The 27,446-nt window shown below is 41.9% G+C and overlaps 1 protein-coding gene across 37 annotated transcripts in view; it reads right to left on the reverse strand.

The window, feature by feature from the left end:
- Positions 1-27,446, reverse strand: part of MAP2 (microtubule associated protein 2) — a 278,632-nt gene that overhangs the window by 84,106 nt on the left and 167,080 nt on the right. For 36 of the 37 annotated variants that reach the window (XM_081898568.1, XM_081898601.1, XM_081898598.1 and 33 more), the window contains one exon: positions 8,312-8,597. In XM_081898568.1, coding sequence (XP_081754694.1) covers positions 8,312-8,573 — 262 coding nt within the window. In that variant the 5' untranslated portion in view covers positions 8,574-8,597. Of the gene's footprint in view, positions 1-8,311; positions 8,598-20,480; positions 20,520-27,446 lie in introns of all 37 variants that reach the window. The other variant, XM_081898578.1, reaches the window with a different exon arrangement.

Below are 27,446 nucleotides of genomic sequence, written 5' to 3' on the forward strand. Positions count from 1 at the left end.
TGTCAGTTTCCTGGAGGCAAGGACAATGCACGGTACAAAGATGAGAAATGCTGCAATGCTGCAGTGAGAAAAGGATGAAACAGTGCCAGGATCAGCAGCAATTGCTCAACACACACACACACACACACACACACACACAGAGAGAGAGAGAGAGAGAGAGAGAGAGAGAGAGAGAGAGAGAGAGAGAGAGAATGTGGATGGAAATGGACTGGAATGGGTGGAAATATGAACATTGATTTTCTGTCTAAAGTAATTCTAGTTACAAGATCCATGCTTCTGAACTGCAAAGAATACAGTATCCTCTTCAAATACCTTTGAGAAATAACACCAGGCTTTGGAAGAGGATTTCTCACTTTCCCCAGTGCCCAAACTAGGAAACGAGAATATATGTTTCAAAACTAGCAACACTCTTCAAATTCACTAAGAATCAATAGGAAGCTTCTCGTGGATTTGCAGCAATGCCAGGTAAGGGCCTTGTTGAAAATGAGGAGGAACCAAGAGTGGAACAACCATCTCTGAATCACCTGCCTGGTGCAGAGTCAGCATATGTGGTCACAGGCAATCCTTCTGCCTGGCTGAGGAACATTTTCTCACTATTTCTGAACATCGCCTGCAGGAAGATTAAACAGTCTGCAAGGAAAGAAGTGTGGAGACAGGCACAGGGATATAAAAAGAGCATCCAATGTTTCTAGGGCTTAATTGCTACAATATTCCCCCAGACAAAAAGAGAATAAATGTTACAGGTTACTTACAAATAATAATCCCCCCACCTTCCACAAGTGCTACACTGGGGTAGGGTAGATCCAGCACCAGGAGTACTATATCCTGCCTTTAAGGGAATAAAAGGCCGCGTCCTACGGGGAATAACCCTCCCATTTCCTACAGCAATGCCGGGGAACATCCAGCTTGTGGGCTTCCCATTTGGTCTGTGAGGTTGTTTTGGCCATCACTAGAATTGCCACCAGTCTATCTATTTGCCTACTTTTCATTTGTGTAAGATTGCCCCAAGTAAAATCACTCATCATGGCCAATGCAGAAGATTAAATCTCAGAAGATTTTAAAAGTGAGGTTAGGCTCAACAAATCTTGAGAGATGCTGAAAGAGCAAAGCAAGGGGAAGGTAGCAGTGCAAACAAACAAGATGTCATTTGCAGCGATGGATTATGTGTTTGTTAGTGATTATAGAGAAGAGAAGACTCCCTGGAAAAGACCCTGATGTTGGGAAAGATTGAGGGCACAAGGAGAAGGGGACAACAGAGGACGAGATGGTTGGACAGTGTTCTCGAAGCTACCAACATGAGTTTGACCAAACTGTGGGAGGCAGTGGAAGACAGGAGTGCCTGGCATGCTCTGGTCCAGAGGGTCACGAAGAGGCGGACACAACTAAACGACTAAACAACAACAATAGCTATTAGGTTATAGCATTAACTCTGTGGTTAGCTGTGCCATTTTATGTCCATTGCACAATGTATCCCCCAAAAGCAACAACAAGAATGAATAGAAAGTAAACCTAAGTTACTTCATCTTATCAAATCAGAAGTTAGCCCAATCCGCAATTTGGGTAAGATGAAGTAATAAAATTTAAATGGATGATTCCTATGTTTTATTTTTTAATTAAATTCTAACAAAGTTTTTTTTAAGTGATAGGGTGAGATATACATTACTATGAATAGTATTGGCATTTGCTATTGTTTCTTAAAGCACAAGGCATGTTGTTGTCTAGTGATGTACTAACATAGAATTAAAAACATGCTCCTTGCCTTAAAAGAGAGACAGAAACAGAAAGGAGAGGCAAATGGAGGGGAACAGGTTATAAATACTCTGGAAGCACAGGGTAATAATGCTGAGAGAAAAGTAGCTGTGAGGAAGCAAAATGGAAAGAAATGGTTTGAAAACAGCAGTTGAGGGTATTTCCCAAAAGATCAATGACTTAATCTCCCATGTTTTCAAAATCAGCTATAAGGGAGGATTCCTTCCTTCCCCAACACCTGAAGCAGGTAGATACAGAAGCAGGACTCACTTAATTCAGTAGAACACCCTCCCTCCCTCCCTCCAAGTGTGCTTATGATCACAGCCTTAAAGTCTTGTTCAAGCCATGATCTCCAGAAAACAAGCATTAAAATGAGTTAAAAGGTAGATGTACTTCTGTATGTTTCGTTCTTGGTCAAATGAGTTCGTCATCCATAATGCTATAATTTTACAACTTCTTTATGCAACCTATATACAAAAGCTGGTTCAGCCATCAGTGTTTTGCCCTTTTCCACAAGCTTATGGTAGGCTGTCTGACTATTTTAAATTTGTTTATACATTTATATGCTAATAGTCACCTTATTCTTTCACCTTATCAAAAAACAGTATTTGTAAAACCGCAGGAGGGATGGATATGTGGATGCACTGATGATGTCATAGACATCATGTCATGATGTCATAGCCAATAGGTAATATTCATGGCTGGCTTTTTGCTAGTTCAAGCAGAAAAATTTTGTTCAGAGCTTGCTCCATTTGAGCAAGTAGCATGTTTGCATCAAAGTGGATGAGGGTAGTTTTAAATCACTCCTGTTGCTCTTTATTAGCCTTCATTTTTAGACTGAGGGTGGAACTTCATTTCTAATGATAAATGAACAGGGGAGCATTTTTATTTTTATTTTCAGACTTCTATATAACTAGTTAATGTAATCATGGTTTTCCCCAAACCTACATTTACATTATTCTAACAAAGATATTTCCAGGGCTGTCAATTTATGAAAGAACTTAGGGCCTGGAGATTTAAAACTATCCAATTCTTGAGAAATTATGAATAGCTTTTTCATAAAGTACTGTCAACAGCGATTAAATGGTGCTAAGATTATCCTCTTAGCATGCATAGTTGCATACACCACCAAGGGCAGTTGTTCATGTGAGAAAGATTAATTCCTACTGCTTAATGCACTGAGGCTGAAAAAAAAAAGTATTTGCCTGAATAAAAATCCTAAAGAAATATTACAGTGGAGCCTCGCAAGATGAAAAGAATCCGTTCCGCGATTCTCTTCGTCTAGCGGTTTTTTCATCTTGCGAAGCAAGCCCATTGACAGCTTAGTGGATTAGCGCTACAGCGGTCTAGCGGCTTCTAGCGATCAGCTGTTAAGCGGCTTAGCGGCTTAGGAAAAGGGGGGGAAAGCGAAAAAAAACCTGCGGGGACTCGCAAGATTTTTTCGTCTTGCGAAGCAACCCCATAGGGAAATTCGTTTTGCGAAGCGCCTCCAAAATGGAAAACTCTTTCGTCTAGCAGGTTTTCCGTCTTGCGAGGCGTTCGGCTTGTGGGGCACCACTGTAAGTTACTTTCAGCAATAAACTTTTATGAATGCCAAATTATTCTTTTTATGCAATGATTATATTTTACATAAAGATAAATCTTGAAATGTTTGCACTTTTTGCAGGTAAAGCAGAATATGGGTAGGCTTAGGACTTCAGAAGAGTAAGTGTGCATGTGGTTATACATCTACTGCCTGGATTCCAACCAAAAGCTCAAATTGGCAGGTAATACTAATGAGCTCCCCAAAGCAGATGCTCATCTGGTCAGTATGTCGCTTTCCAGCAAAGCACTGGCTGGGAGAAACATGTAGTACAGTGGTGCCCCACAAGACGAATGCCTCGCAAGACGAAAAACCCGCTAGACGAAAGGGTTTTCCGTTTTTCGATGCGCTTCGCAAGACGAATTTCCCTATGGGCTTGCTTCGCAAGACGAAAACGTCTTGCGAGTCTTGCGATTTTTTTCGCTCCCCCCCTTTTTCTAAGCCACTAAGCCGCTAATAGCCTTTTAGCCGCTAAGCCTTTAATAGCCGCTAAGCCGCTAATAGCGCTAATCCGCTAAGCCGCTAATAGGGTTGCTTCGCAAAACTAAAAAACCACTAGACGAAGAGACTCGCGGAACGGATTATTTTCGTCTTGCGAGGCACCACTGTAATTCCCAATAAGCATAAACACTGGCTTGGATCCAAAGCTGCCCTCTAGCTAGCCGAAAGCCTCTTCCACTCATTGACAAGCCGTTTCTGATACAGTGGTACCTCAGGTTGCTGTTCCGGAGCCCCATTCGCAACCTGAACGGAAAACAACCCAAAAAAAATTCCTTCCAGTAGCACCTTAAAGACCAACTAAGTTAGTTCTTGGTATGAGCTTTCGTGTGCATGCACACTTCTTCAGATACACAGTTGAAGGACTTCCATTTCATGCGGCTCAATGTGGTGCCTTCCATAGTTCCAGTTACAGATAGGTAGCCGTGTTGGTCTGCCATAGTCAAAACAAAAAAAATTCCTTCCAGTAGCACCTTAAAGACCAACTAAGTTAGTTCTTGGTATGAGCTTTCGTGTGCATGCACTGTGTATCTGAAGAAGATACAGTGGTACCTCAGGTTGCTGTTCCGGAGCCCCATTCGCAACCTGAACGGAAAACAACCCAAAAAAAATTCCTTCCAGTAGCACCTTAAAGACCAACTAAGTTAGTTCTTGGTATGAGCTTTCGTGTGCATGCGCACTTCTTCAGATACACAGTGCATGCACACGAAAGCTCATACCAAGAACTAACTTAGTTGGTCTTTAAGGTGCTACTGGAAGGAATTTTTTTTGTTTTGACTATGGCAGACCAACACGGCTACCTATCTGTAACTGGAAAACAACCCGTGTCTGCGCATGCACAAGTCGCAATTCGCTGCTTCTGTGCATGCACGTGATGTCATTTTGCACGTCTGTGCATGCGCGAATGACAAAACCCAGAAGTAACCTTTTCCGGTACTTCTGGGTCACCGCAGGACGCAACCTGAAAACGCACAACCTGTAGCGGACGTAACAAGAGGTATGACTGTATAGCGGAAGAATGATGCATTAGAAAGATAGCCCCAGACCCACTGAAGTTCTTCCACTTGCTAAATTTCTGGCACTTCACACATCTTTTCAAGACTCTGGACTGCCTACTATAGCTTATATGTTAGCAACTGTACGTTTCTTATTCACCATGTTTCTCTTATGGTAATGCAACCTCCAACACATTGTGGTAAGGTAAAGGTAAAGGGAACCTTACCATTAGGTCCAGTCGTGACCGACTCCAGGGTTGCGGCGCTCATCTCGCTTTATTGGCCTAGGGAGCCGGTGTACAGCTTCCGGGTCATGTGGCCAGCATGACTAAGCCGCTTCTGGTGAACCAGAGCAGCACACGGAAATGCCGTTTACCTTCCCGCCGGAGCGGTACCTATTTATCTACTTGCACTGCTAGGTTGGCAGGAGACACATTGTGGTACTTCACTGCGAAAGGTCTCCTAGTAGCATTTCATAGTACAACACTAATGCACTTCCTTCTGATGCTCACGATACTTTGGATCCAGGTAACTTGACAATGCATATATAAACACTAGTTACATAGCCCTTGCCTCCAGCAGTCCAGGAGACACTGATTCTTCATAGCTCACTCTTCCTGTTTGAACACCCAAGCCTTAGCTACTCTGCCCACTCCTTACCTACCCACATTCCATGAGTCATATTCTTCCCTTCTCTCATCTAAAGCTCAGTTCATGAGTGAAGACAAAGCTCTTCATTGTGCATGAGAGACACTGCTTCAGAGAAGCTGTTATCTCTTGCGTTGATGATGCATAGTTTGTAGCTTAATTAAACAAATCTGACTAATGTATTGGATCAAATAGGCGCATACAAACCCATTTCAGACCTATGCAGGTGGCTGGTTTAAGAATTGGTTTCTTCTGCGGCTGGATTGCTGTTTTATTATGCATATTGGTTTTATATATTTTAAGTCATCTTGCTCTGTTGTATTTTAACAAATTGTCAATATACGGCCCAATGAAGTATCACACTGAAGGGTGTGTTATAAATACATTAAATAACTATTATCAATGGTTTCATAATTTGTAATATACTTACAATGGATTTGCATTTGGGTTTATACATTGTGGAACTTGACACTGCAGCAGACTAAGGGGCCTACGTATAGCCTGCCTCATTCACTGAGGCTGAAGAAGCACGCCTCAGTATAAAAAGAACAAACAAACAGACGGTTCCAAAGACCAAAATCAAGACAACAAGTTTCTATCTTGGGTAGTCCAGATTGGTGCAATAAAACCGACACCAGCAGTTGGTACTTCCAGGAGGCTGGGGAAGAGACTTACCATCACTGCTCTCCCCAACATTTGCCTTTTAGTGCTGTCAGCCTCCTCTGGAGGAGAGATGGGGGAGACAGCCGCATGTGATCTACCCCAGGCACGTCCAACAGGTAGATCTTGATCTACTGGTAGATCACTGGACGTCTGTGGTAGATCACAGTAGCTCTTTCCTCCCCCTCCCTGAAAAAGCTTTGGCTCCCCCCAAAAAAGCTCAACAACTTTGCCTTGAAACCCCCCCCCCATGGCTTTCCTCCTCCCTCAAACTAGCTCAACAACTTTGACCTGAACCCCCCCAAAACAGAGGTAGATCACTGGCAGTTTTTAATTCTGTGAGTGGATCGCAGTCTCTTGGGAGTTGGCCACCCCTGATCTACCCCAACAAATCCCTGGCTGAACTGTATTTAAGCCAGACTCCTTGGAGTGAAGCAAGACCAATACCAGAAACTTTATTGATGATTAACTTTAATTTTTGCTTTATATTTATGTACTTGAGCCTAGATTATTGTTGGTGCTTTGTAATATTGAATTTATTCTGTGTTTGCTCAATTGTTGATTTTTGTTACTTTGAATTTATTGACAACTTCTGTATTTTAAAAAAAATTGTGTTTCCAATGCTCTCTAGTTTGATGCTTTAAATGTTTTCTGTAAGCAACTTTGGGCAGGGGCAGAGGAAGGTGGGTGCAGACCGCCCCGGGTGTCACCACTGAGGGGGGTGACAAAATGCCGGCCGGCACTCACTGTGGGGCCTGCAGTGCGCCCAAGTCACATGTCACTCCTGGGAGAGACATGGTGGCTTGGGGGTGCACAGGCTCCGCGCTGCCCAAATGGTCCACCCGCTGCCTCCCCCCCAGCTGTAGGGTTGGCTGAGTGGGAGGAGGCAGGCAGACTCCAGAGGCCCCGCGGTGCGCCCGGTCCTCACCCTGCCCCTATGGGAGGCTTGCCCCACCCCTTGGTGCTCTGCTCCAGGTACCCAAGCGGCTTCCTCCACCGCTGAATTTGGGCACAGATTGTTGTGGGAAAGTGGTATATAAGTAAAATCAATCAAGCAATCAAATAAATCTACGCCATTGCCAGCACACCCAGTAGCAAGAAGGCTCTGGCCCAAATTATCTAACAACACTTGACAAAGGGTTAATACAATTCAGTACTGAATGCAGTGGAGCTGTAGTAACCTTTTAGCAGAGTAACAGAATACCCAAATGGCTTGATCTGACAAACTTCCTTATTCTGGAGCCCTCTCTCTGGAGTACTCTCTCAGTCAAGACTATCAGCAAAATCCAAGCTTTGTTTCTGAACTGCAACCACTTTCTAGACTTCAAGTAGGAAAACATGTGTTTGAATGGTTTCTCCCGCAACAACAACCCCAGATCTCTTTGCACATACAAAACTGATATCTGAAGCAGAAGGATAGTCTATGCATTGCAGAACTTTCCCTCTAACGTTAATTTTTTTCTGAACTGGAAATGGCTTAATGGCTTGCAGGTCAGTATATGCATTAAGATTAAGCAGCTGGTCTGACTTTTCGCACAGCAAGTCACATGCTCATCTTCTAATATTTCATTTAACTCAGTTATATATTCAACAAAAATGGCAGTGGTGCCAGGAATCACATCCAATGTCGTGACTATAATGACCTCGGTTTTTAGAGTAAAATAGTGTAGCGAGCCAGGGAAGAAATCATTTATGACAGTGTCTGCCCTTGGTTTCACTCTTGAGACCTGATCCTGTGAAGTAGGACAACTATGGAACAGAGAAGCCTGCTTTATGCTGTGTCAGACAATTGTCCTGTCCAGCCTCACATTTCTGCTGTGTCTGGCAAAGCTGTCTAATGCCTTAGACCTTTTCCTGACCCATTATCTGAAAGGCTTTTTAATTAGAGGTGCCAAAGACACATAGTAGAGCACATCCAGGCAAAGGATGTGCTCTACCACCGAGCTGAGAGCCCTCTCTTTCTCTGTGTTGTGTTCCCTCCCATTAACTTTAGGATTTGACCTTGGCCCAGGCTGCCCCCAAATGCCTTTCACAAGAGAAATCTGTTCCATATCCAATGTGTGGGCTGCACCACCTGCTGCAGTCTGATCTAGTGTAGGGTGAATCAGATACCAATATCTGCAGTGCTCTCCCCTTGAAAAGCAAGTCTTTAAAGGACAAAGGAAAGGGGGTCTTTTACCTGCAGTTTCTTTCTCTCCTGTAGCTAGTTCTCCATTGATCCCATTCTCTTTGGTTCTGGAGTATGAGCTCTGTTGCCCACGTGAACCATATCCGCCATCTTCATCCTCTCTGTATGGAAATCCATTGGCACTTCTGACTAGTCCTTCACCTGTGCCGCTTTGCTCCTTCATCTCAGGGGAGTGTGAGTGCGAAGAAGCTTCTGCTATCTGACTTGAAGTCCAGTGTGGTGCCTTAGCTTCGTCCTTCCTGTCGTCAGCCATGTTGCTCTGCCTTTACAATTGTTCCTGTAACAAGAAATGAATAAAATATCACTATTATAGGGACATATCAGCACATGTGATGGGAGTGTCCAAAACTGAAAGATTTTTTGAAAATGTATTTACAGAAATATCTTTCATTACAAGGCAAACAGTTCCCAGGATTCCAGGACTTACGCTACTTAATTTGTATAGTCATGATAGGTTGCAAATTAGAAATAAAGAACTCATTACACAACTATTAACCACTGCAAGAACAACCATTGTCAGAACATGGAAATCATTACAATTATTGACTATGGATCAATGGCATAATGCAATATGTCAAACAACATTACTGGAAAAACTGAAACAAAAATAAAAAGTAGCCAGAGGACAAAAGAAATGAGACAATTTTTATGCAATTTGTTGTGATTTTATTGATTATTCAAATAAAGAGGCATATGGCAGAATAGCACCCACAGTTTACAGCATAGTTTGGCATGAATGAAGTATATATTTTAATTTCCTCTTTTCTCCCTTACTCCCTATAAATTCCTATAAATTAAAATTGTTATTGATTCGAAATACCTTTTACTAATGGTCAACAATCTAAGCATGTATTTTATTATACATCATTTCGTGTCTGCAATAATTATGTATACTTTAACACAACTTGTTAATATACTCAGAAACATTTATCTGAACATAAACTGTTGTTTCATTTTAATTCTTGTTTTATGTAACTGTTCCATGTCATATGTCTAAATATAATAACTAATAATAAAAGAAAAGAAAAAAGAAAATGAATGGGAAATCTGTTAATATATGTATTTCCCCCTAATAATATGAATAAACTTCTTGCAAGACTATCTATAAATTGTCATGAAAGAAAAGCCACCATGGAAGCTTTGCTGTTGACTTCATTACAACAATGTAGCAACTAAGCAAGGATTTTACCCAACATTCATTCATTAATTTACTTACTTACTTATTTAAAATGCATATCCTACTATTATTTTGAGTTCATGTACAGTTATCCCATTTTATCCCAACAAAAACCTTTGCCATAGGTTAAATTAGTAGACGGAGCTTTTTTGGTAGAGCAGTAATTTTAACCCAGGTCTTAACCCTCACCATCCAATCCCATATACTATCTGGCTTGCTACTGAGAAGTCCAGCATATTTAGAAATACAATAAATCCATTGATGTCAGCACACCAGCTATTTGACTAGGTGCTAGATGGAAGACAGGAGACAAAAGTTGAACTTAACTATTTAATTTAAAATTACAGCATGGATTAAAATTCACATATTAAAAACACCATGGAGCTTCAATCTTTTGGTTGTCAATTTTTAGGAAACGGATTTTTGGAGCAGCTTCCCATACCTTTAGATTCCAACCTTTGGATTCCCCACTGCTGCCAAAATGTCTACTCAGGAATGCCCACTCAAGCTTTGCCAGTGCAGAATATGGAGAAGAGAGACAGAAGCTATATTCACAAACCAGTACCTACAAAGTTGCATTCACTGCTGTAATTTCCTATAGGCAAAATTTGTTGCTCACCTCAACACTACAGGGCTAGCTGGACCAATGGTCTGACTATGAACATTCACTGCAAAAACAATTGTAAGTAAAAATGTCATTCTTATAACAACATGAACATACAAAATAGCTTTATATACACAAACCCATAACCTAGTATCATACTGGTGGCTTTTCAAGGTCTCACGCACCAAGTTCTCACCTGCTACTTGAGATCATTTAAACTGGATATACTAATGACTGGAAAAGCCACTGTGTTATGACACCCAAACCATGCACCCTACCCACAGTCACTGACCTCCCTGTGTTACTGCTATAAAGTCCAATGAATGTAGTTTTTTATTACCAATGCAACAAATCTTAACTCTTTTAATGCCCCTTACTATATGTTCAAAATCTTTTGTAAAGAAATGCTCACAAGCTGCAGAGATCCCTCTGTATAAGAAATGGAAGTCTTCTGTCTTTAAAATGACCCCTGTGTGGTGCATCTTACAGCAGGACCAAACATTGGCTCAATATGTTTAATAGAGGGTTACTGTGCAGAATGCAGATTAAATTCTCATGTTATTGGTAAGGTGCAGTACAGAATGCCAGAGAAATACCTGGAGTGAATCAAAACAACCTTCTCTATGTTGTATGAGAAAATTGCAACCTGGAAAATTCTCCTAAATGCAGACTGGTAAGCAGAGAACACATGACAGGTCCAATAATTGCCACTTTTTTCAATAGTAATTTTGGTAATCATTAAAGTAACTAATAATGTACTGAAAACATTTGCTCTTTTACTTAACTGTACAGATAACTGTACACTCCAGTATCCCTGCCAAGAAAACTCCATTGACAAAGACAACAGGCATATAAAAGTTATGACGCTGGAAGATGAGCCCCTCAGGTCGGAAGGCGTCCAACATGCTACTGGGGAAGAGCGGAGGGCAAGTACAAGTAGATCCAGAGCTGATGAAGCGGCTGGGCCAAAGCCGAAAGGACACTCAGTCCTGGAAGCGAAAGGAAAGTCCAATGCTGTAAAGAAAAATATTGCATAGGAACCTGGAATGTAAGAACCACGAACCTGGGTAAGTTGGAGGTGGTCAAAAATGAGATGGCAAGAATAAATATTGACATCCTGGGCATCAGTGAACTAAAATGGACGGGAATGGGTGAATTCAGTTCGGATGACCATCATATCTACTACTGTGGGCAAGAAACCCGTAAAAGAAATGGAGTGGCCCTCATAGTCAACAAAAGAGTGGCGAAAGCTGTACTGGGATGCAATCTCAAAAATGATAGAATGATCTCGATACGAATCCAAGGCAGACCTTTTAACATCACAGTAATCCAAGTTTATGCACCAACTACTTGTGCTGAAGAAACTGAAATTGACCAATTCTATGAAGACTTACAAGACCTTATAGAAGTGACACCAAAGAAGGATGTTCTTCTCATTATAGGGGATTGGAATGCTAAAGTAGGGAGTCAAGAGATAAAAGGAACAACTGGCAAGTTTGGACTTGGAGAGCAAAATGAAGCAGGGCAAAGGCTAATAGAGTTCTGCCAAGAGAACAAGCTGGTCATCACAAACACGCTTTTCCAACAACACAAGAGACGACTCTACACATGGACATCACCAGATGGGCAGCATCGAAATCAGATTGATTATATTCTCTGCAGCCAAAGATGGAGAAGCTCTATACAGTCAGCAAAAACAAGACCTGGAGCTGACTGCGGCTCAGATCATCAGCTTCTTATAGCAAAATTCAAGCTTAAACTGAAGAAAGTAGGAAAAACCACTGGGCCGGTAAGATACAATCTAAGTCAAATCCCTTATGAATACACAGGCAGCTCTTGGGATCCCACTGATCAGGGCCCATTGATGGAGATGCCATTCCCATCTATCCCAGTGTAGGCACACAAAGCAGAGGAATAAAGGGTTGGGAAGACACTGTTTTCACTCTTCTACAGTGCCCCAGACTGATGCTATGTTGGGGCATCATGGAAACATTACAATGGCAAGAGGCTTGAGGGCATCTGCAGCAGATTATGCTCTGCTGCCTGCTGGCAATGAATAGAGGGGTCTGCTAGCATCGGGAAAGATCTGAGGGCATCACAGGGGACCCAGTGGAGGGCACTTTACTGAGGGTGCCCTCACGCCTGGCACTGGCCTTGAAACTCCAATATAAAGACTATATAAAATCAGACAAGCTAAATCCGCTAATGTATTTTTGGTTCTGAGTAAGCTTGCATTTTGACTTCAAAAATTAGTGAATTTTCAGAATGTGTCGGGCGGGCAGTGTATAATTCATGAGGGGATCACATCTTGTGCGCTGACAGTAAAACCCAAATAGGAAGGTGAGGGAGTTGAGGAAGGAGGACAAAAGGAGTGCTTGTGACCGCCTAGCCCAGGGGTCAGCAACCTTTTTCAGCCGTGGGCCGGTCCACTGTCCCTCAGACCATGTGGGGGGCCGGACTGTATTTTGAAAAAAGAATCCTGTGCCCCACAAATAACCCAGAGATGCAGTATAAATGAAAGGACACATTCTACTCATGTAAAAACATGCTATTCCCGGACCGCCCGCGGGCCAGATTGAGAAGGCGTTTGGGCCACATCCAGCCCCCGGGCCTTAGTTTGCCTACCCCTGGCCTAGCCTGTAGGAAAAGAGAGGAATGTTACCGTGGCAATTACATATCAAAGGTTGAGTCAGCAAGGTCATGACTAAGGCAAGAGAGAACAGTGGTTATTTATGGGCTAACCAGGAATTTTTCTCTTTCCAGAAAGGTAACACCTACATTTTCTTATTTAAAACACAACTCTGGTAGAGTATGTTTTAGATGATGTGAACTGTTAATGTTTCACAATTCAAACTGGCTTAAACTGAGAGCTACCTTTTCACATGAGAAATATTGCCTAAGAGGCCTAGACAACCTGTGACTCTCTTGCTTTTGAGGATGACTGAAGTGTCATAATTTAAGATTTAAATCTTTCCAACCGAGAAATTTTGTTCTTTGCACAGTATGAACAAAATGAGGGGTTCTTTAAAATTGAACATTGTGATGATTTTGTCCTTATTTGCATTATAGCTGCTTAATTATGAATGCAATTAGAATCCCACCCCACCCTTTGTATTATTGCACTTCTGTAGAGATAGGAAAAACAAGAGAAAACCTGTATTTAGTCAGAAGATTTACTACTTGCCAGGAGAAAGTTCCCATTATCCCAGCATTAAAGACGTTCCTACAGAATGTGTCCACGTTTTCTTCTTGCTTCTCCAGTGGACACTTTCTAATTTTTAAACTAAAGATCTGAAGAGGAACTAAAGGGTCATTCAGTCCCTCTTCCCACAGCCAGGATAAAAGTGAGGAAAAAATGAAACCGAAGAAAATAAACTCTAAAGTCTAGCTTGCAGGTAGGCTAATTTACCTAGGTTACTTAAAGTATTTTTCTTTCTAGTCATGATGAAGTATATTTGGGGTTTGCATGTCCTTAGCCATCCACTGGAATTACAGCAATGCGTGTGTTCCAAGTCCTTGTCCTAGAGCCAAACAAAGGCTCTATACCCATTATATGTCTTCTCTAGGGTCTGCCTATTTCTCACTGAAGCTTTCTGGGAAGTTCTATACTCCAGTCATTTCTCCAGTCGGCGAGAATGAGAAGGGATGTCCATATATTAATACATGTGAAGTTTTTTCTTCTCCACTTTTAACTGAAGTCAGCTGCAACTAACTGGTTTTGATTAAAATACTTCCACAGAATAGAGAGAGTACCCCCCCCCCAAGTTAAAAAGACATTTAAGAACTAAGTAAATCTCAGTTATCTGTGGGATTTTACTCACAGATCTGCTCCCATTCTGCCCTTTTCCAGGTCCCATATGACCTGTTGATGATTGTGTGTCAACTGAATGAGCACCAAATGGTTGCCGTCTTTGGTAGCATTTTAATATGTTATACCGATATTGTGTTTTGAAATTAGAGGGGACATTTTCAGAACATGAACATGTAATTTAGGTGCTACATTAGATATACGTGACGGAGCCCAATAAACGAACAAAGGGATGCCATCCTGTGCTTAATGGTAACTACACCTACTCCATTAATTTCTACTGCATATGAAATCAGAGGCTACAAGTGCAACATTGATGTGAAGGACACATCTTAGCAACGGATGTTCATCAATACTGCATTGTCCACTGTTTATGTCAACACAGCATTTGGCCTTGTTTCTAAAATGGATTTCCTGAAATAGCAAAGAAGAAGAATTAGTTGAGAGGGTTATTGTTTCAAAAATTACACTGTTTGAGTTTATTGCATGCTTTGAAGAGGCCATGGGGTAGGCAGAGATGTGTGAGGGGAAGATGTCTACTGAACAGAGGAATAAGAAAGCTATACAAACTCCTCAACAAGACCGGATTTTGATGGTGCTATTTGTCTGAGAGCTGTGGAAACTTCAAGATTAGAGTTCTAGATGAAGTTGGTCTAGGACAGTGATGGCGGAAATTTTAGAAACCAAATGCCTAAACTGCAACCCAAAACCCACTTATCGCAAAGTGCCAACATGGCAATTTAACCTGAATACTGAGGTTTGTGTTTAGAAAAAACAACTCATACACGCTTGGAGCATGAGGAGCAGTTCACATGATGCGCTCATCTGGCTCCACCTGACTCAGTCGAGGGGCGCAGAATGGAGTGGGAGCAGCTGGGCTGGGCAGAGGTGAGGGTGATGTGAGAAATGTCCTCAGGAGCACGTGGAGAGGAGAATGTATCAGTAGGGAAAAGAATGATATTAAATTATTGTTTTCTCATTAACACAAAATGTGAAAAGTCTTTAACAGATGTCAGTGGAACTTCCTCCAAATGACCATGCCCGAGATTATGCCCCCATATTCTTAGACTTCATGATAGAAAGCAGTATCTTTGTATATTTAGATAAAAAATGTTTGCTACAATTTACAATTTTTAAAAAAGTAATCTGAAGTTTTGATTTATATTTTTTAATTTAAAAACTAACTGTTTAAAAAGCAGCTAAACCTGCAATCCCATATATAATTAACACAGTGGTCTTTACTTCTGATAAATATTGATAGGACTGCACAGCAAAATAATCATAATATTATGACTTTTTCTAAAGATTAGACAAGAAGTACATGTCTCCTTAATGGGATTTCTTTCATTCCAATTAAATGGGCCCATTTGGCTATAAAGTGTAGGTTGCCTTTTATATGTTCCTTTGAATGTTGTCAGACACTTTCCCTCATTTTTACTATGTTCAGAACTTTTCTCTAGCCATTCTAAACTTGCTGGGTCTTGCTGTGTTTTTCCAATATATTGGCTGAACTGTTTTGGTAACAGCTAGTAAGTCCACTTGGATCAGTTTCTCTTCTCCTTGTACCAAGGGCCAACGGGGTCCTGCTTCTCAGAACCAGACATTTTGTCAGGTCGCCAAGGGAATGTCTGTGCTGCCACTCTGATTTGCAGCAGCAGCAGCAGCAGTAGCAGCTAGAAACTTAGAATTATTCCAAGTTAAAAAATATATATTTCTAGTTGCAATAACAAACCATAGCAGCATGGGCATTCTCTTGGTCATCTTGCCCAGAGTGCCTGGATCTGAAAAAGGACCCTTTTGGCCTTTCTCAGAGCCCTGGGATCTAGTGTTGACACCACTCTAGTGATTTATTTAAAAAGTAAGGGGGCAGCAGGAGGAGTGTGGGTTCCAGTGTTTGGGGGGGGGGGGTTGGCCAGACCCCATCAAGGGCTCAAGGAAGGAATAAACAAAGTGTAATAAAAATGCTACTTCGAGCTCTATTTTCATCCCAAGTGGTTGCAGTGTTCTGTGGTGGACAATACCAGCACACAAATTTCCTGCATGCAAGGTCTTGGTTAGATTGTATTTAATCTAGCTAGAGTAGAAAACCAGAGATAAGTTACATTGTATTTGGTTTCCACCAATATTAAGTAGCTACATCACACATAAGCATATTTCCAGACGGTAATTGTTCTGGATATCAGTGAGCAAAACTTATGCCTTAAAATAACAGGTGCATTAATATTTGTCTTGCTAACTTGAAAGGTTATCTAAAATTATAGTGGCTCATTTCATTTTAATAAAATATGCACCACACTTTTTATGCACTCATGGAAAATGCAATGTGTATGTATATATTGTATTCTATTCCTTTCCCCTCCCTTTCCACAAACGGTACAGTGAGGCCATGCTAGCAATTGACATATGCATCTCTAGCAAGTTGCTTCAATGCAGATCCAAAAAAGATTAATCTCTAAAGGTGAAAGGAGAGTTTAGTTTCTGGCACTGAAAAATTGCCCTTGGCTTCTGTGGAAGAAGGCTGTAGTTGGTACTCATTAACCTCTTTGCTCAGACTGCCAGGAAAAATAGCAGGGTGTCCTGTTAATGCCACACAAAGAACTAACACATCTGACCCATTTTAGAGAAGGAGAGCGATTTACATTTGATCAAGGAGAGCTTCAGCTGCATGGGAACTTGGGATCCACTTTGGGGAAGGGGGAAGTTAGTGATGAATCCCCATCAAGCCTGATGTAGTGATGCCACATGTAGTAATTTAGTTATTTATGTATTAAAATTATTTACATCCTGCTTTGGATGTGATGTGGCTTACAAGTAATATTAAACTACTTATTATTATTTTTAGATGAACAATGTTAACCTATGAAATATTGTCAGGAACCTTCCTACAGAGCAGTTAGTGGAACATGGACTTTGGGGCAGAAGGAAGAAAGTCCAGGAGGAGTGGGCATTGAAGTGGCCTTTGGCTACATCCTGCTTTCTCCTGGAGTTCTTCCCATGGGACAGTTGCTAGGAGGTGGTCCTGAGTGGATTCTCCTTCTTCCTCATCTGTAGATTCTTTTGTTTTTGTTTTCCAGGATGGCAGAAGCCTTCCACATTTTCAGAATCATTGAGATCCTGGAACAGCTCACTTAATGCTGAAGAGTCCAAAGCTGTGACATAAATTAACATTAGTGTTATCAGGAATGAGTGGAAGTTCTTACAATGAGATTCGACAAGTCCAGCTCACGGCAATTCCTACACAGAGCTTGGAGCCTGTGAAATTTCTCTGCAACTCAAACAGTACTGTTTCTGTGCTTGACTCCAGTTATACAGTAGTATTAAAGTATCATGTTGTGTTAATATGACCTTCACAAAAGCTATTTAGGAGATTCAGGCCAGGTGAGCTTGGCCTGTTTAGCTCGAAATAATTGACTGCAGTAGCACCAAGAAAATGCTAAACATAAAATGTTAACTTGCTGCTCATTATAAGACTTCTTTCCCTGAGTTCTCTGGAATTAAGTAGGTACTTGCTGACCTAAGGAATATTTTCCCCCATCTGATCCAACTTATAAATTCAACTGTCATTAATTCACCATGAAAGTACTTATATCAGAGAAGCTCAGGGCTCCTGACAGTTAGGTCCTGTCAGGTCGAAGGTCCCAAGCAGCTTCCTAACCAATTATTTATGCCCATGTCACTCAACTAGCATATGGGGTTTTACAGACTGTTACATTGCTAAAGTTTAGGACAAACACACAAGAAGGGCTTCATCCACAGCAAAATGTGCTGTGGAAAAGCTACTCTTGCTTTGCTACACATATGTAAGACACCACAGCAATGAAACGGCGAGGCATATAAACAGAAAGACGGGGCACTGGCGGAATTTTTTTTTTAGGGCATTAGAGGAAAAACAATTTTGCCCAGAGAAAAGGAAGATGAACAGAGCGGCAGACATTCTGTCTAAAAAGTAATTTCAGAAGGCCCTTACATATGTATCCAGAAGCTCTAACTTGCATCCTTAATGGGATGTTGTATACTAATAACATATGTATCGAAATGGATGCTGCAGGGCACAGAATGAAGTCTTGTGCATTTCCTTATTCACTTAAGGAAAGCAGTCTGTCCCTTCAATGGCCTCAGCTCTGACCCAAAGGGACTGTCTCTGTTTGAGAGATGATTCATGCCCTCTGCTAACTGAGTTGAATGAAAAGGCTGTATTCAGACTTCAAAACTCTTATCAGTTGGGTTTCCTTCAGATTCTCAGACTGACATGACTGGGTCAGTAACCATGCACTTGCTTTCGTATTTTTTTAGGCAGCAAAGTCTTTTTGCCTTCTCAAGCAAGTCCCTGAAATTGGAATTTTCTTTTTAATGACTTGCTAATTATTGCTGCTAGACTTCTGCTGTAAAAACCGTTACCTCAACCTCTGAGTATAAAACGTTAATCATCATAAACTTGCATCCTTTCCTTAAAACACAATCTACCACATTTAAAGGCAACCTTGTGTAAATAATATAATATTTTTAGTTGATTAAAGAGGTGTATGAACCCATTATTAATGAAATGCATTACAAGTGCGATGTGTGGAGTCACATTTTACTCCATGAGTATTAAGAGATAACAAAATGTTTTACCACACTGACAATGAAGGACTCTTCACAGTAGCTATGGCAACTGCTAGAAGTGCACCCAAAGTCACGTTGTAGGCCAAAGACTGTAGGAATGATTTAAATGGATCATTGTAGTCTTCTGTTAGATCTGAAATCAGTTTAAATTGGGCATGTTTTTATTTCCATGTCCAGGACTGATTCATTACCCTGCAAAGTAAGTTCTACTTGTAATCATTCTCACCTATGTGACCTCAAGGAGTTGTCAACCTTAAAAGTGAGAATGCAGTGCAGTTTGTAAAGAAAAGCAGCCCTGTGCTTTTAAATTTCTATCCGTACCATTCCATCTGCAAGAAAATGAGCAAAACTCCTAGATCTGCCAAAAGTCTTCAGGCAGAAGTGTGCCAACAAGTCCTTAAGAATGAAGCTGCTTCAGGGGAAACAGCAGGATTGGGCGGGGGACTGGTGAAGTCCCTGGGAGTGGCTGTGGCGATCACACAGGGTCCCTGGACGCTTCACCGTCTATTGATCTCTGTGCCAGCACTTTATTTCTCGCTGCCACCACCCAGACCCTACCTGGGACAATACTGAATCCAGTCAGGGTTAAATTGGAACATAAACTTCTGCTTATTTATTGCAGTTTAACAAGCATGTGGTTTCATAAACGGTCTCAGTCAATTACAATCATGGGCCTATATCCAGACCTATAACTTCTGCTATCTGCTCTCACTCCCTAAACCACCTCTCAGATATTTACTTGTCTTCCTAGCTCCTAACTGTTCCTGACTCAGCTTATTTCGCTACGCTAACTCAACCTACCCCCAGACTCTATCCCAATTCCCTCCCACCCCAACCAACCACCCAACTCCCAACAAACTCCCCCTTCGCCCCTCCCAAAGCTGGTTTTATAGTCCCTCGGACTCCACCCCCCTAGGTTCTGATTGGGTAACTTGTTTAACTATTTCACCTCCAGTACTCTCATATGTTAACATACAGGGTGAGAGCCTGTATGATAGGAGAAAGTTGTCAGATGCCTTCCGAGCAAAAGTTTGTACCTGGCAGAAGGCCCTCCCTGGGTGTGACACAGGATGGGATGGGGAGCAGGTGCTCCCTAGGGTGATAGTGACTGGGTAAATTTGGTGGACTTTAGTAACACTGTTCCTAATTCTATTGGATGCCTCCTGGGACAATCAGCTGTGGTAGATTTTGTTGGTAGGCCGTTGTTGTTTACACAATGTGTTTGGGGGAAGGAGGGCCATAAGTGATGCTATCCTGCATTTCAGTGATCATGTGTAGAGGAAGATATAGAGGTCATGTGTAGTGGAAGGTGATAGGTTACTGTGGAAGAGGATGACAAGGCTGTTTATGTTGCGTTCCTCACTAACAGTCCTCCCCTCGGCAATCTTCGCGGAGCTCGGGCCCAATGGTTGCCATTGGTTTGATTGAATTAATTTTATAATGAATGATTTTAGAGTGTTGTGCTGTGTTGTACTGTTGTACTATTTTATTGTTGTTAGCCGCCCTGAGCCCGGCTTCGGCTGGGGAGGGCGGGATATAAATAAAAATTATTATTATTATTATTACTATTATTATTATACTAGATTACACCAATACTCTGTATTCTGGCATACATCAATTTACCTCTTATGGGGTCTGATCTAGTAAATGATACACACTGAATTCTCCTTCCCTACAAGGAAAGAAGTTGCAGTTTGAAAGCAAGCTGGATCACCTTCCTCTTCCTGCTAGCCAAAAGCGTGTGTGTGTGTGTGTAAAAAGGGCATGCATGGACCCCAGTACTGGTACACACAACAACATCTTGAGTTAAAGGAAAAACATGTCAACTTCAAAGGAGAGCAGAGTGCAGTGACATTTCAGAATAATTGCTCCTCTTGCACAACTTTAAATGAAATTTACATGCAAGATGTCAAAGACAAAAAGAAGGATTTTATTTTTTAAAAAAGAATCTAAACATGCACATTACCACTGCAGTAGTATCTCAACAAATTCCAGAAAATGCAAGCTGGCAGCATGGTGGAAAGCAAAGTAAATCATGACCACTAACTCAGAAGGTGGGGGGGGCGGGGGGGGGGGAAGCATCCCTACTCAAAATGTGTTTGAATCATACACTTTTTGGCTCCTTTTTCCAGAAAGGTAGAATTTGGAGTGTCTGTTTTCCGAATTCACTAACATAAAACATCCTTTTTTGGCATTCTCCCAGCATTAGAGGTCTTGCAATAACAAATAACCCTGCAGTTGTATTGATTTAACACCCCCACCTCAAGCAGAGGAAGGGGGGGGGGAGGCCAATTTTCTGTTGGTTCCAGCACTTTCAAATTGCTATGTTTGTTACCATGAGAACTTGATTAAAATACCGCCTACATGCTGGGGAGGGGGAGGAGAGGTAATATCTTCTTTTAACCTTTAAGTGAGAGCTAGTTCTAGCACACACTTGGTGCATTGCAGTATTTTCACCATCACCATAACGTTCAGCGGTCCATGGCAGCAGAAATGCCTTGACAGATTTTATTTTGCTGAATGGTTTCTCCTGGAAAATATTTAGCTGTCAGAACAGCTTCAGCCAGTACTGACACACAATGAGTTTTCATATGCACGCATGTTTCTTTCATACTAACAAAAACACCATTAACACAAAGATCTAATCTGAAATTTACAGATGGGGTTTTCAGCTCCCAAAGGCAATGAGGGTACCAGCGGTATGTGGGTGCACATGTCTAAAAATAACCCAAGAAGCATGATATATTTATGATTGTCTTCTTTTTGCTAATTATTATGCATTCAGCTTTGTAAAATGAATTCATAGAATTGTAGTGAATAGTACAACATGAAAGCTTTAATTAACAGATATGTGAAGAAATAAGGTAGAAACGGTATTTTAAATTACTAAGGACTACTCCCAAAATGAGTATTTGTAATGCCTGGAGAGCCATTATAGATGTTGGCCAGAGATTTAAGGGACAACACCCCCATCAGTGTAAACAGAGCAATAAGCTGTGTAGGCTAATTATTAGTCCAACAGCTATCCGGTTTTTCTTTAAGCGACTATTTTGAAAAATATTAAAGCTCTTACAATAAAAATTGTTATATGACACTTACCTTAAACAACCAGTAAGTACACAGTGTTAATTTAATGTTATGCAGTCACCCATATAGTACTGTTTGTGTGTTTGAAATAGACAAAGCTAGAAAACATATTTGCTCTCAAAAAGACTTCAAAACAACAATAACTCTTATCAGAAAAAGCACTCATTGGCTCAGCAAGTAGCATGAGGCCACTGAAGCAACTCTTCCAAGTTCACAGAATGGTTTCAAGCCATGGAATTTGTCCTCCCTCGTTCATTTCTTTGGATCAGCGGTGGGAAGATGCAAGAGCTCCTTTCCCATATGAATGAGTCAGTCATCTCCAAGTATGTCTGTCCTGTAACACGCAGAGCATCATGGCTCTTCCCCATCCCTGCATGTACACTCCACATAGAAAGCAATGGACTGTATTCAGCTACGTTTTAGTCCGAGGCCATTAATAACAACCATTAATAACTTATAAAGTGGGGAGTCGGGCATGTCTATGTGATTAGGGCAGACATGTGATTAGCCTGATTAAACCTTCCCCATTGTTTAAGAATATTCCAAAGTTTTGCTTTGGGGTTGTATACAGTTTTACAGAAGCCTCAATTTAGCTATTTCTGTGCTGCCTGGGTAATGCTCTTAAGGGAGTTGGCTGGCAAGATTGGAAAGCTGCCTGGGTGGACTGATTAAGGGTGGACACACTTCACATCAGTTTGGCCAATTCCTCCTTGTATCAATGAGGAACTTTTAGTATGTACATCATAAAATGATAGGAGCTACCCAGGTTGAGGAAGAGAAATAGGTTCCCACTATTCATTTTTACTGCATCCCCAGAGGAGTGTGTCGTGGTATTAAAAAATACATTGGCTCAACTAGTTTTGTTCCTGAAGTCCTGGAAGTTCATATTCAAGTTGCATATGCTAATGAAGAAGAAGAAGAAGAAGAAGAAGAAGAAGAAGAAGAAGAAGAAGAAGAAGAAGAGGAGGAGTTTGGATTTGATATCCCGCCTTTCACTCCCTTTAAGGAGTCTCAAAGCGGCTCACAATCTCCTTTCCTTCCTCCCCCACAACAAACCCTCTGTGGGGTGAGTGGGGCTGAGAGACTTCAAAGAAGTATGACTGGCCCAAGGTCACCCAGCAGCTGCACGTGGAGGAGCGGAGACGCGAACCCGGTTCCCCAGATTATGAGACTACCGCTCTTAACCACTACACCACACTGGCTCTAATGATTGCATATACTAATGATTTTTTAAAACCCTATTTCCTTTTAATATCACATTTCATGAAATTTTCCTCCTTCAAGCCATGGCACTGGTGCTAAACAGCAAAGAGTGCTACAGGCAATTACACAGAGAAACACCAGCCTCTGTGCTAGTTTGTCTTTCAGTCCAATAATGCGGCCGACCAGCATTAATATTAATATATATCATACAATTGACATTATCTATCACTCCAAAGTTTTACAATTTACAGTTTTGGAGAAGATCTGAAAACAATTTTCCTTTGAATATGAAAGCTTTGCCAGGTCAAACACTGACAAAGCATTGTGAATTTTCTTTTGGCAGCACTTTGACTGTGGGGCTGGCATTCATACAACCTCGGAAGACTTCCTTTGCTCAGAACAGTGCTTGTATGAAATAATTCTCCAGGGATTAATTAACATTGTCATGTTTCCCACAGAGGGGAGGAAAGAATGAAAAACGATTTTATTCTCAGACAGAAGGTCACTGTTCATTTAAATGTTTATTTATTTAAATGTATGTACGAACATTGCACTTTCTCCCTACAACTCAGCTACTAAAGACAGCAGAGCCCTCTCTAATCTGGTCATGCTCCACATTTAGCAAGAACCGGCCCATTCAGGGTCACTTTGCGTCTATTTTTCACCCATGTAATTCTGTTTATTCATCATGTAAATGTATGTTGACTTAAGAATGAAATACAATTTGCATTTGTGGGATGGCAGCATGACAGATTAAGACTGGCTAGGGAAATTGGTAATGATTTTAATAATAATAAAAATATAAGCCTGCTGCTTCTTGCATACTTACCAGTTTATTTTAGAAGTATCATATATCTGACAATGCTGCTGGCTGGTAGTAGCTCTCTTTGAGCAGTATACAACCAAAGTAGAACAAATTTGGAAGCGTTTTATTAATACAATACATCACATTTTGGGGATGATTTTCCTTCCCCTACATCAAACCCAAAAAGTTCAGTTGGCTCATAGTTTATTGGAAAGACACTGATTTGCTTCTAAAAGCATAAAACCATAGACAGTCTAATGCATAGTGAAACAGACTGCTCAGTGTTTAGATTAGTCCTAGGCTACATGTACCTTTTAAAGCACATTCTTTCTCTCAAAGAATTCTGGGCACTAGACTGAGTTTGTCTGTCAACATAGGTTGCAAAATTAGAGAATGCCTATCAGCCTTATGCTAATCACAGGACGCTAAAACATAAACATATGCACTAAATCTTTGTGAGTCTTTAGTTGAAGTGACCTGTGTAGTGCCAGACAGCAGGTTAGGGAGATGACAAAAAGGGATGGAACAGAGAATGGAAGAGAAGAGCAAAGAGGCAGTCTTGCCTCCCCCAGCTAGCCCTAAGCTGACCTATATCTACCCTCCCACTGGTGGGGGAAGAGGAATGAAGAGGAGAAACTTTATCCCCTTTGTCCCCCTCCTGCACTACCACTGAGAGAAGGAAGCTTGCATGGAATGAGACACAAAGAGGCTTCTCCAGGAAGCCCCCACAAAAATAGATCAGTAGGGGTCATATCAGTTTGCTTGCAGGACTTGACTCTTGATTCCCCCCACCCCTGCCTGGGGCGACCTGTTCAGCACAGGACAGAATTGAGGAGTGTCTCCTTTACACTCAGAACAATAGACGCGTCCCATGCCAAGGTGTAGACATAAAAGAGACTTTGGAAGCTGCTTCCCTCAAGACCTGGGTGCTCAGAAGGGGTGGGGCAGTGCTGTGGTCAAGGCTGGGAATGGGAGCTGGTAAAGTCCAGGGACACCCTGTTTCCTTGGACCTGGAGAAGTAGGACCCAGTCGCCCTTTGATCTGCTTGGACACAGCCAATTGGACAGTAGTGGTGGCTCAGCAGCCGAAGAGGGATAGTTCACCTGATGGTGACTAGCTCCCCTTCATCGTCTGCTGCTGCCGCCACCAAGAAAAGGAAGCCTGTGCAGGGGCAGGGGCGAGGGGGCATGAATCTGCAAGGGGGGGGCACAGTGTAGACTTTTGTCCCCATGCTAAAATGTTTATCTCTGGCACTGCACGTGTGTAGACTGTAGAGACAGTGTACATGACCAGTGTTGTCTGTTCAACCTTGACTACTGTATTCAGGCTATAATGAGTGTAAAGGTTTTATAAAACAGGGTTATACACAGCATTATTGAGGCTCAAAAGATAGGCCTGCAATAGGTGTGGCTCTTTCTTGCTCTAACTGCCTGTTCACCTGCCTCCTCTGTGTAAACAGTGGAAAAAACAAGGAAAAACAGCAGCAGCAGCCTCTGCTTGTCTTGCCCTCTGGGTTGGTGATGCAAATTGGGTCCAGAGGGAAATGGCAAGCGGACAGAGAGCTGTATCAATGACAAGGAGGAGGTGGATTCACTCAGGTAACAGGACCCACTGAGGGCATGTTGCTCATGGACTAAAACAGACACTGCTTCTCTTGAAGACCCCGGGGAAGGGGTAAGCTAAAACCCTGAAACCTCAGGTCAAACTCTGGGATCCTGAACTTTCTACTCTTGGCTGGTTTTTATTCTCCCTGTTATCTCGACTTTTCATACAAAGGACTGTCTTATATAGCATCAGACAACTGCTCTACATAACAGGGTTGACAACCTCTGCCTTAAAAGATGTATGGCTAGGAGTTGTCTGGCAACTGTAACTTCTCCCATCATGAAACTTGTAAACCAGTTTGAGGTTTTTTTATTTAAAATATGAAGTGGTATAGAAATTAAATGAATAATAATAATAATAATAATAATAATAATAATAATAATAATAATAATAAACAACTGCATATTAGGAATAAGGAGCATTTATCTATCCTCCTTTGCCTTGTATGCCCATCCAAGACAGATTTGGCAATAAAATTAGGATATTGCACAGAATCAAAGAGTTGGAGAAGGCCTTGTTGGTCATCTAGACCAACCTCCTGCTTCTTGCTAGAGCAGCCCCAACAGCATCCAAAAGCCCTCTGGACCAGAAAAGTGGATATTTATGGGGCATTTTGAAAAATAAAAAATAGGTTTCAGTTCAAACTCCCTTTTGCAAGGAGGAGGAGGAGGAGGAGGAGGAGGAGGAGGAGGAGGAGGAGATTAAGATTGTCATTACTGCATATGTGTTAGGAGCTGAAGAGTAGGTTAGCAGGAAGATATAGAGCATTCACTGACTGGAAATGAAGCAGTATGTCTGCCCCAAAACCTTTGCAGGAGCAAACAGTACTGAAAGCACCCCAGTACTATCCTGAGCGGAGACTACTATTGGAGAGCACTCCCCAGTACTATTGGGGAGCGGGTGGCACTGTGGTCTAAACCACTGAGCCCCTTGGGCTTGCTGATCAGAAGGTTGGCAGTTTGAATCTGCCTTACAGGGTGAGCTCCTGTTGCTCTGTCCCAGCTTCTGTCAACCTAGCAGTTCAAAAGCACACCAGTGCAAGTAGATAAATAGGTATAGCTGTGGTGGGAAGGTAAAAATCATTTCCATGCACTCTGGTTTCCATCACAGTGTTCTGTTGCACCAGAAGTGGTTTAGTCATGCTAACCGCGTGACCTGGAAAAGCTGTCTGACTCCCTCAAACAAACGCCGACTCCCTCAGTCTGAAGCAAGATGAGCACCACAAGCCCATAGTCGCTGTTGACTGGACTTAATCATCCGGGGGTCCTTTACCTTACCTTTTCCCTTACTATCCTCAGCACAAACCAGCCCGAATGCACAACAGGAAGGATGTCTAGAGGGCACCAAGAACTGCCAGGCAGAGAGGGGCGAGGATGTAAAGAATTTCAAAGCTAGACAAGTATTTCACACAGCATCATGGACAAATAATGGTGCAGTAATACCCATACACCTTCTAAACCCTATTTAAAAGGCAAATATCTGGCTTGAAAAGCTTTATAATCAAGCTTAAGCAGAACATGTTGAGGAAATCTCCACTCAATATGAAGTTGGACATATCTGGCCCACGTACTGATTAGACTCTAATTCCACTTCCCCCACTAAATACCCTTCCATCAATGCTCTTGCTCTGCAGTGTTAAATCCTTCATAATGGATGTGCAAGTTAAGCAATAAATAAATAAACCCAAAATACTCCCCAAAAGATATTAACTGTGTCAAACTGTCATGCTATGAGAGGATGCTTAAATCATCTTGCTACCCTGAAAAGATTTACCTGGAACTTGTCCTAGATTTTAAGTTAACTGTTGTCATGTGAATCTGTCCAATTTTGTTATGAATGGTTCATCTTTATTCATAATTTGCCATCTTGGTTTATATAAGATAAAAAGGTAAAGGTACCCCTGCCCGTACGGGCCAGTCTTGCCAGACTCTGGGGTTGTGCGCCCATCTCACTCAAGAGGCCAGGGGCCAGCGCTGTCCGGAGACACTTCCGGGTCACGTGGCCAGTGTGACATCGCTGCTCTGGCGAGCCAGAGCTGCACACGGAAACGCCGTTTACCTTCCCGCTAGAAAGCGGTCCCTATTTATCTACTTGCACCCGGAGGTGCTTTCGAATTGCTAGGTTGCAGGCGCTGGGACCGAGCAACGGGAGCGCACCCCGTCGCGGGGATTCGAACCGCCGACCTTTCGATCGGCAAGCCCTAGGCACTGAGGCTTTAACCCACAGCGCCAC

Source organism: Podarcis melisellensis, assembly GCF_964234715.1.
Source record: "Podarcis melisellensis genome assembly, chromosome: 1".
NCBI lineage: Eukaryota > Metazoa > Chordata > Lepidosauria > Squamata > Lacertidae > Podarcis > Podarcis melisellensis.